General features: G+C 50.1%; 1 protein-coding gene across 1 annotated transcript in view; it reads right to left on the bottom strand.

Moving 5' to 3' along the window:
- Positions 1–4,764: 4,764 nt before the first annotated feature.
- ELMSAN1 (ELM2 and Myb/SANT domain containing 1) overlaps positions 4,765–10,459 on the bottom strand; it is a 65,028-nt gene continuing 59,333 nt past the window's right edge. Inside the window, exons 10-13 of the mRNA XM_030803804.1 lie at positions 8,614–8,763; positions 7,213–7,422; positions 5,237–5,433; positions 4,765–4,946 (exon numbers count right to left, since the gene is read on the bottom strand). Of these exons, the coding sequence (XP_030659664.1) occupies positions 4,775–4,946; positions 5,237–5,433; positions 7,213–7,422; positions 8,614–8,763 (729 nt within the window). The 3' untranslated portion in view covers positions 4,765–4,774. The remainder of the gene's footprint in view (positions 4,947–5,236; positions 5,434–7,212; positions 7,423–8,613; positions 8,764–10,459) is intronic.

Genomic DNA, 10,459 nt, shown 5'->3' with positions numbered 1-10,459 from the left:
ACTGCTGCAGTGGAGGATGGGGCCAGCCGGCGAGCAGCGTCCGCCCCGCCCCGTCCCGCCCCGCCCCAGCGGCGGAGCCGCTCGGGCGTCGCCATGGCAACGGTGTCCCAGCCGGCGCAAGGCACGCCTGCTCCGGCGGCCCGCGGGGGTCGAGCGGTTGCCATGGAGCCAGCGAGGGGCTCGGGCATTTGTTTCTCTGATGGCGCATTTCCTTTTTCATAATTTTGCATTTTAACAGTAAACAAATACTGCTAAGCACCGTGTTTTAAAAATAATAACCCAATCCTGGAGTGGATTTAAGATGATATTGTTGGAAATGCATCCCTCATGGTGGACTTGTCTACTCGGGTTGCTCAGCCAGCCCACCCTGCACGTGAAAATACTCTGCTCAGAACCCTGGCTTCCCGTTGCCCATGACCACACTGTGCACCCTGCATATTTCATCCCAATGAAGCCAAAATGTCGGAGTGCGCCATTTATGTGTATTTGTGTGAGATACTGAGTTTAGACTTTTTCTTGTCTAAAATTTTGTAAAAATCTGTGTCTACTGAGTCATCTTTTAGCCAGGCAAACATTAGTGTATTATTTTCCTTTTCCTGGCTGGCATCATTGACAATAGGCTGCTAAAAGAGAATCCTTATGGTTCAAAAATGTCGAGTAATTTCCCTGCAAGCAAGATAAGGCGCACTTACATCAACCCCAGATGGTGAAAATCCCAAAAGAACAAAGCATTCAACTCTGAATTTTTAAAACCTTATTTAATAAAAGGTTTAAAGATACAGAAGAACATTCAAAAGTAAATAAGTTACATAGGTACATTACAATCACATCAGCAAGATTCTTTAGTGTATTAATTTTTTTCTTATAAAAAGCACACAAAAAATAAAATCTTCAGTCTCTATCACAACTGTACAGCAAAAGAGGTAATATTTATATATATATATATATACACTATTTTAATATGTAACAGTCTTTTTAAAAAAGGGTGCCACAGGCAGCAAACACACAAAAGGCAGTGTCTGATCATTTTTGTTTCAAAATAAAAGGAATATACTTATTTATATGCTATTAAAATATTTGTACAATAATTACAGACTGTCAAGGCTGTTCCTGTGCTCTATCCCCTCCAACAAGGCCTTCAACTTAGAGACAAATGAGGAAAAAGTGAAACAGCTGCAAATTGTTAGAGGCAAATATTAACATAGCAAAATGTGGGGAGGACACAATTGTTTTATAAAAATATCCCTACTTCCTGTAAACCTATGGAGTTAGGCTTGTCAGTCTAATAAATACCGTCCCAGAAAAGCAAGCCCCAGTGAAAACAACTAAACAGCTGAGGCTTGAGTATGTGTTGTATTCCTCCTTCATCTTAACATCTGGCACATGAGAAGAAAGAGGTTAGGTCACTGAGGCAGTTAAATATAGGTGATCCCTTTAGATATAAGCAGCAAAAGACCTTGGTGCCAGGGGTGGAGGCGCGGCAGAAGGGGTGGCATGTACCTTAGCTGTGAGGGGGGCTGCTGAAGGCATGGAGGACAGTAATGACGGCTGTGCCTCCTTGGATGGGTGGAGACCTCAGAAATGGTCTGCAACACAGGCACTAGGTCAGTTTCCCGCCCTTAGCTGAATGCAGATGGATGCTGGGAGATGGATATGGTGAGATGGTGTGGGGAGGATGTTAGAAAGCTGGAGGTGTTTATCACTTCTCAAGGAGCTCTGAATATAGGGGAAAAAAAACAACAAAAAGACAAGCCCAGGGAGAAAGCACCATTAAGGATATACCTATGCCAGCTTCTATAGCTGCACCTGCTTTATTGGCAGGTCACTTACCACAATTGCATCTGCCCTCTAAAATTTTTAATTTTCACACCGTATCCTCGACATGAATGCATAAAATACGGTGTCTGGCGGGATAATGCAGAGAGGTACCATCTTGATTTTCCTCAGTTACATTCACCTGGTCTGGTCTCTGTAAGCTTAGAAGAGTAGAATCACTTCATTGTTTAAAGACTTCCGGCCAGGCGCAGTGGTTCACGCCTGTAATGCCAGCACTTTGGGAGGCCGACGCGGGTGGACCACCTGAGGTCAGGAGTTCAAGACCAGCCTGGCCAACATGGCGAAACCCCATCTCTACTAAAAAAAAAATACAAAAAGATTAGCTGGGTGTGGTGGTGTGTGCCTATAATCCCAGCTACTCTGGAGGCAGAGGCAGGAGAATCCTTTTAACCCAAGAGGCGGAGGTTGCAGTGAGCCAAGATCACACCACTGCACTCCAGCCTGGGCGACAGAATGAGACTGTCTCAAAAAAAAAAAAAAAAAAAAAAAATTTTTTTTCCAAGTACAAGATGTTGCCACTGACAAAAGGGTCTCATGTGAATGATGGAGGTTTCTGTTACCGTATGTCCATAAAGGGGCCTGAAACCAAATATGGTTCGAATAGAAAAAACCTTGGGAAACATAAGCAGCACTTTGGGGCTAAGCTGCGAAGGCACTCGTATTATACAAGTAATTTCGAAGAGAGCCTAAATTTGCTACCCCCCCTGCTTCTACAGGGTATACCAGATTTTTGCTGTCTTGGGACACTGAGCTCATGGAAGCCTGTGGAGGAAACTAACGGGGAAGGTGGGGATCTAGGTAGTCATCCAAGAGTCTGGAGAAGAAATTTGTTACTTCCACAGCCGGGGTCCTGTAGAACCATACTAATGTATAAATGGATGCTGAAAAATACCCGACAGTGCATAGTTTCTTTTTTTTTTTTTTTTTTTTGAGACGGAGTCTCGCTCTGTCGCCCAGGCTGGAGTGCAGTGGCGCAATCTCGGCTCACTGCAAGCTCCGCCTCCTGGGTTCACGCCATTCTCCTGCCTCAGCCTCCCAAGTAGCTGGGACTACAGGCGCCCGCCACCACGCCCGGCTAATTTTTTGTATTTTTAGTAGAGACGGGGTTTCACTGTGTTAGCCAGGATGGTCTCGATCTCCTGGCCTCGTGATCCTCCCTCCTCTGCCTCCCAAAGTGCTGGGATTACAGGCGTGAGCCACCGCGCCCGGCAACAGTGCATAGTTTCAAAACAAAACTCCCTCTCCACTCCCAGTTACTGACATGATGCTTCTTGGCTATCTCATAAGAAGTAGCAGTATGAATACTTTCTGGCTCCTTCCTAATACGTTGACCTGTCATACGCGCATTCACTTAGAATTTCTTTTGCACAACTAAAGTTGAATAAGATCAGAAAAATAGCTGAGCCCCGCTATGGGACTGGAAGTGAAGGGGCCTCCAGAACCTCCTGGCCCTTTCACTTCACCCATGCCAAATGTGGCTTCTTCAAGCCAGAATCCAGGCCTCATAAACCAAACTAGAATTCTGGCCTCTTGCCAATTCCCTCAGGCAAAGCACAGCCAGAGAAGGGGCAGCAAGAACTGCCTTTGATCTCCCTTGCTCTGTGTGGGTCTGGTGACACCCTCCACCTTCCCACCCCTCTTTCAGTGTTGCTATCATTCCTATCGGCAAGAGCTTCCAGAGCAACCAGGTGAGGGACCTTAGGGCCTTGGGAATTCAGGGGGTGGGGACAGGGGATGTCAAGATGCCTCGTTTTGGGATAAATGCACTTGGGCCTCTGAAAAGCAGGAGGCCCCTGGTCCCTGAGAGGATGTTAAAAATTAAATACTAAGAATAAATAAATAGCTCCCAAATGACACGAGTCAAGGAATGAAGGCTCCTGTCCAATCGAGTTAGGAGACCTCTCCCTCCCAGGGAAGGATCCAGAAATCTCCAACGTGCAGGCCTGGGGGCTGGGTTGTGGATATCGACACTGGGTGAGGTGCGGTGGGGTTAGGTGTAGCTGTTAAGATCAGGGCAGAGGCAAGGAAGCTGGCCCCCAGGAGGGGCAGGCTGAGCCTCTCCGGGACCTGCTCAAGGTGAGCGCCCTTGGCAGCCTCCAGGACCCAAAGGCATTTGGCCAAAAAGGTGGGGAGGAAGAGCCAGGCTTGTCAAAAGCTCTCTCGGGCCTAACTCTGCAGCTTCCAGCCTCTGTACAGCTCCCTTCCCTGCAGCAGGAGGAGTGCTTTGGACAAGAACGCTAGCCCCTCCCCCAACGCTGAGAAAACTTTCTAGCCCTAGCAGCGCCGCCAGCAAGCAGCAAAGGGACAGTACCTGTCGTGGCTTCCCTCCCAAGGAGGAGGTGGCCACTCAGGACACGGTCACGGGAGCAGCTCAGGCAGGCCTGGAGACTGCACGGACAGCACAGGTGTCAGGCTGTGCCCCTTCTCAGAGAAGCCCGCAGACTCCCTCCGAGAGTTCCTTTTTCGGGGGCTTGGGGCAGGGCCGTTGCAGCCTTCGAGGTCCTCTGGGGAGGAGGAATGCTGCTCCAAAGTGGGTGAGCTTGTGCTTGGCCGGCCACGGTGGCTTCCTGGAGGCCGCGGGCAGGAGGGGGAAAAAAATAAAGGGAAGAGACTGCGGGGCAGCAGAGCAGCAGAAATCGGAGTGTGAGAGGCGGTGGAGCCCCTCCCGAGGGGACCGGGACTCTCCCGGTCCAGGAAAGCACGAGGACAGCTTCCGACAGACCAAATGCAAAGAGAGCTGGATCTTGGAGCCCTTAACGCTGCTCCCAGGGCCTTCATAAATAAAAGAGCCGTTTATTTCATTGTCCCATTTGTTTCGCAGGGAAAAGTCCCTGCAATCCTCTCCTCACTCCCTCTTGAGATGCCAGGGTGTCTGCGGGCGCTGGCGGCGGTGCGGGAAGGGCCGGGGCCCAGGACTGGGCCAGCCTGGCTCCCCCGCTCAGCCCTTGTCGCCTGCGCCCGCACCGCTCTCCTCCCGCAGGGCCTGCTGGTGGGCGGCGGCGGCGGCAGCGGCGGCCTCCTTCTCCTTCAGCCTCAGCGCTGCAGCCTTCTTCTCCTGCTCTGCGTGGCTCTTCATGTGCGCACTGCGACTCTTCACCTTGTAAAACACCCTGTGGCCGGGTGGGGGTTGCTCAGGACCGGCCTAGCCCACCCCGGGGCCCCCAGCGCGGGTGGGCGAGGAGCCCCAGCCTTCACTTTCACCCCCACGCTGCACAGCCGGGGCTGGCCAGCACGCATCATTTTCCGAAAGCTGCCCCATGACGTCACAGCCCTAGAAACCCGCTGAGCCAATCAGAAAAGAGGCGGACACCGCCTGTACCTCTTCCCCCTCCTCCCCATCCCCGCCCCCGCCGCGCACCAGCCCGCGGGGTCCCAGCGGGGACAGGGCTGCCCACCTTACCTGCCACATTTTTTACAGGGGAAAGTGTTCTCCTGATTCTGGGTCTTACTGAATGTCTCTGTTTTTTTCTTCTTCTCTGAAAAAGGTAGTGCCCTTCGTGACTTCCCTGTCCCTTCCCTTGGCTTCTCCGAGGCCTGGCCACCGGCAGACCCAGGGGCGTTGGACTCGTGGCTCCGGAGGATGAGGATGTCATTGGCCTGAAGAAAATCAAACAAGGAGAGTTGAGTGATCTGAGCAAGCGCAGATCTGGAATTCTAGAATCGCAGGGAACCGGGAGCCTGAAATCATATATACTCCTGCCAGTCACCTAGCATGCACTTGGGTCCTTCCAGGGATAGGACGACCATTGCCTCCTCCAACTCTGCATCTCTGGTCAGCTCTATCGTTTACAAAGTTGCTGCTAGAGTAACTCTGTGGGGCAGCCCGAGCTGCTAGAGGCCTTGATGCACCTGACGGGGGATCTTGGTCTCTGGGTTAATGAAGCACCTGTTGATGTTTTCTGTCATTTAGTCTGCTCATGCCCTGTTCTATAAATGAGATTCAGGCCTCTGTGATGGGCCAGGTGCTGGGGACAAAGAGGTTGACACAGGCATCCCTGCCCTCAGAGCTGAGGATCTGGTGGAAGGGACAGATGTGCAGGTAGCTACTTCAGGACAGCGCAGTGCAGGGACACCAAACAGGGCAAGGACAGGGGTCAGAGTGCAGAGCAGAGGGAGCAGAGGGGGCCTCGGCTGGGGAATCCTCGGGTGGCCATCAGAAGTGGCACCCTCATGGGAAAGTGTTCACAAAAGTCAGCAGAACTCTGTAGAGAGCTACACAGAACACAGCTCTTGGTGCAGGTGGTCGAGGCTCAGAAGTGGGCACACAGCTGTTTGTTTACAGTTTATGGGAGCTCTGTAAGCATGAGTGTACTACACACATTCCTTTTTTCTTTTTTTGAGATGGAGTCTTGCTGTGTCACCCATGCTGGAGTGCAGTGGCATGATCTTGGCTCACTGCAACCTCCGCCTCCTCCACCTCCTGGGTTCAAGCGATTCTCCTGCCTCAGCCTCTGGAGTAGCTGGGATTACAGGCTTGCACCACCATGCCCAACTAGTTTTTGTATTTTTAATAGAGATGAGGTTTCACCTTGTTGGCCAGGCTGGTCTCGACTCCTGACCTCAGGTGATCCACTCACCTCGGCCTCCCAAAGTGCTGGGATTACAGGTGTGAGCCACTGCGCCCAGCCTACTACACACATTTCTAAAAAAAGACTTTAAAAAAGCAGCAGCTCCCCAATAAACCCCTTCCCCTCCTTAACCTTTTCTGGGAGAACTCTCCCTGGCAAGGAGCAACTATGGCCGGTAGTCTTGCTTCTTGGCCTGTGATATGGTGGACAGAGCACTACACTAGGAGTCCAAGGACCTGGGGCAAGTCACTTAGCATCTCTGAACCGCTTTCTCCCATCTGCAGAGTAGAGGTTACCTCTGCAGTGTGAGGAACTAATGAGATAATGGAAATGAAGGCACTTTGCGGAGATCATGCCTGAGGGCCTATGATTGTCATTCCCATGGTCTCAGCTCAGTCTCATTCTTGTCAGGGACTCTGGCTCTCTTAGGGGAGCCCTGTCTGCAACCCACCAATGCTCCCTCAGTGACCCACGTACCTACTGGGTTTTCACAAAACCTTTTTCCCTCTGAATCTCAGATACAGAAGCAGTAGAGTATAAAAATTAATCGCAGACTCTGGATTCAGGCTGCCTACTAGCTGTGTTATCTTGGGCCTCAATTTCCCCGCCTATAAAATGGGAATAACAGTAATATCTAACCACATAGGGTAGGGAGGATTAAATGAGTTAACAGCACAAAGTACTTCACACATTTCCTGCTATTACGATTATGATGAGGATCACAGTCCTGCTCTACCCTCCCTCCCACGCCCGCAGGCCCAGCTCCACCCTGCTTGCCCCGGGCTCAGCCCATGGCGGTCACACTCACCGATTCATTGGCCTGTAGTGTCTGCGTGGCTTTGACTGCGGCTGCCCGCCTGCTGCGCTCTCGCCCCTCTTCCTGCTCCTCCTTCTCCTGGATCTCTGGCACCTCCTCCCCCTCTTTCCTGGGCTCCTTCACCTCCCTCTTGGGCTCCAGCCTCTCTTCACTTGGGGACTCTCTTCTGGGAAGAGGCACCCTTGGGAACTTTTGGGAAGTCTATGGGGAACAAGAACAAGGGCAGTGAGCCTGGAGCTCTGTCTCACTGCTGTAGCACAGATTCTGACCCGGCCGGGGGGTTCACGAGCCCCAGCTAGTCCTGCTTGCCTGGCTGGCCCAGCATAGTCTTCTGTACTAGGACTCTGGACTCTGTCCCCATGGCATAGTAGCCATGGGGTCAGAAGAGAGTCTCAAGCCCTAGGAGCACCTGAGAGAGAGCGAGGGGCAGGGAGGGTACATACCAGTCGCTCCCCATTGCCACCCATCCTCCTGGACAGATGACCAGGAGGCATCCTCAGCAATGATGTGGTGAGCCAGGCAGGAGCCTTGAGTTCCAATTCCAAACTATCTTTGTAATGCTTTCTGTAGCTCTACTACCTTCCTACCTGCAAAACGGGCAGCAAACCATTCCCTGTCTTACAGTAGCATGTCACCAAGCATGGATTTGCAATCCCAAAAACGATGCTAGGTGGATACATGGACATAGAATTAAGGAACATTCCATTTTAATTCTCTTTCAATCCTGATTATGCCAAGGACTCAGTCTCTGGTTGCTGCTAATGTGTCTTTTATACTTCTCTAGACTTGATAATCTCTTTAACAAGGCAAGGTCAGGCCTCAGTCTCAGCCTTGGCAGGTTAACACAGCATCTAGCTAGAATTCAGTAACACTGGTTTTCACATGTATTTTTACCAGCACCTTCTATTTATAGCACACAACCTTGGTTTTCTATTTATGACTGTGATATAAAACTTCCCTTCTGAGTAAAAAATGAGTTGATTTAAAGGCAGATGTTAAGTAATGGCACAAGTAGTATGTGAATATGATAAAAATTCTAATGGTGACACATGGTAGGATGCAGATATAGCAGAAAACAAAAAGGTGATACAAGAATGACTGAGGTTTGAGAAACAGTGTTAGAGGTCTGCTATGCAGAGATAGGAAGACGATGCTGGTGTGAATCTTGTGGGAAAATTACCCTGTGTATCAACACAATGTATTATTACTATGACACCAGCAGTATAGAGAGGAGAACCCAGAGGTCCAGGGCTCCTTGCGGCTGTCAGGGACACTGTCTTCCTCAACCTGCCCTCTGCAGGCTCCTGGAGAGCTTGGGCTCGGGCTCCCAGCTCAGGCCTGGTCCCAGACCCAGCCCAGGCTCTATGCAGCTGAGGTTGAAAAAGGAGTCACCTTAATATCCACTTCAACCTCTTCCTGGGCCGACTTCTCATCGCTCGTATCCACATCCCCAAAGGTTAGAGTCCCATTGCGGCCGATTTTCACCTGCTTCTTGTAGGTGTAGTAGAACTCCACGCACTGGGCCACGGTCTTGGTCTGGATCTGGTTTGAAGTCAAAACTGAGGTCAGAACCCTCTGGTTTGGCTCATCTGCCTGGGGAGAATCCAGCCTTTCTCGTCCCTGCATCTTTCCCTTAACTTCAAGCCAAAATGAAACCCAGCCAACCCAGGAAATATAAGCATTTTTTCCAATGCCTGCTCTGCAACAAACCACTGATCAATTAATCAATGCTTCAGCACTATTTAAAATAAGTAAATAAATAAAACAAGCTATAAAGGACAATGTCGGAACCACCTGGGAGATGGCAATATGGATTCCATATCAGAGGGCATTACTGTATTTTTTTTTTCTTTTTTTTTGGAGACAGAGTCTCGCTCTGTCACCCAGGCTGGAGTGCAGTGACGCGATCTCAGCTCACTGCAACCTCTGCCTCCCAGGTTCAAATAATTCTCGTGCCTCAGCTTCCTGAGTAGCTGGGATTACAGGTGTGTGCCACCACAACCGGCTAGGTTTTTTTTTTTTTTTTTTTTTTTTTTTTTTTTGAGACGGTCTCGCTCTCTCCCCAGGCTGAGTGCAGTGGCGATCTCGGCTCACTGCAAGCTCGCTCCGGTTCACGCATTCTCCTCAGCTCCGAGTACTACAGGCACCCCACCGCCCGGCTTTTTTTGTATTTTTTAGTAGACGGGTTTACGTGTTAGCCAGGATGGTCTCGATTCCTGACCTGTATCCCCGCCTTGCCTCCCAATGCTGGATTACAGCTTGACCACCGCCCGCTTTTTTTTTTTTTTAGACACGGGTTTTGCCATGTTGGCCAGCCTGGTCTCAAACTCCTGGCCTCAAATGATCCGTCTGCCTCTGCCTCCCAAAGTGCTGGAATTACAGGCGTGAGCGACCTCGCCTGGCCTGAATTATTTTATCAGGTTAAATTTCTTGGGCATGCTAATGGTACTGTGGTTTTGTAGAATATCTTGGTTTTTAGGAGATACGTGCTGAAAGGTTTTAGTCATGTGACATGATGACTGTAACTTACTTTTAATGATTAGCTGAATCAGAGAACAAGAGAGAGCTGTATATGTGTGTGTCTATGTTTAGACATAGAGAAAGAGAAAGCAAATATAGCCAATGTTAATGATTGCTAAATCTAAGTCAGGGGTAGATGGGTGTTCATTCTACTCTTCTTTCCATTCTCCTCTAAGTTTGAAATTTTTCAAACTGAAAAGTTGAGGGAAAAGGTCTGGGCACCATCTACATCCAAAGCCAGCCCTGACCTGGCAACACAGACGCTTTTCATTAATCCAGACAAGCAATTTCATTTCTCTCCAGGGAGCAGTAGCTGACAAGTGAGCATACAGAAATGTCACAGTGTCCCCTGTCAGGGGAGGAACTCAAGGGAAACTCACAAGAAAGCCCTGGAAAACCTGAGGAGGAAGCGAAAGGCCTAAGTCTTCCTCCTGACTCTGCTACCACACAGCTATTCGAGCTTGTGGTAGCGGAGGCAAGTCACTCACTTTTCTAATTTCAGTTTTTTCATGTGTAAATAGCAAATGGGGTTAAGTGAGACTAGATGATCTCCAGGGACCTGCCTCTCAAGCTCTGAAATTCTAGCTCTCCCATTGCATAAATCTGTTTGGCCACTGGGTTTAGTTTTTGGGCGACTTTCCCACACGCAGAGGCTGTTTTCTCTGACACTACCACACAGGCTCCCACACTGCTCAGCCACCGCTGGGCTGGGAGCTCC

This window comes from Nomascus leucogenys, chromosome 22a (genome assembly GCF_006542625.1).
Source record: "Nomascus leucogenys isolate Asia chromosome 22a, Asia_NLE_v1, whole genome shotgun sequence".
NCBI lineage: Eukaryota > Metazoa > Chordata > Mammalia > Primates > Hylobatidae > Nomascus > Nomascus leucogenys.
This window is presented reverse-complemented; position numbering and strand designations above follow the sequence as displayed.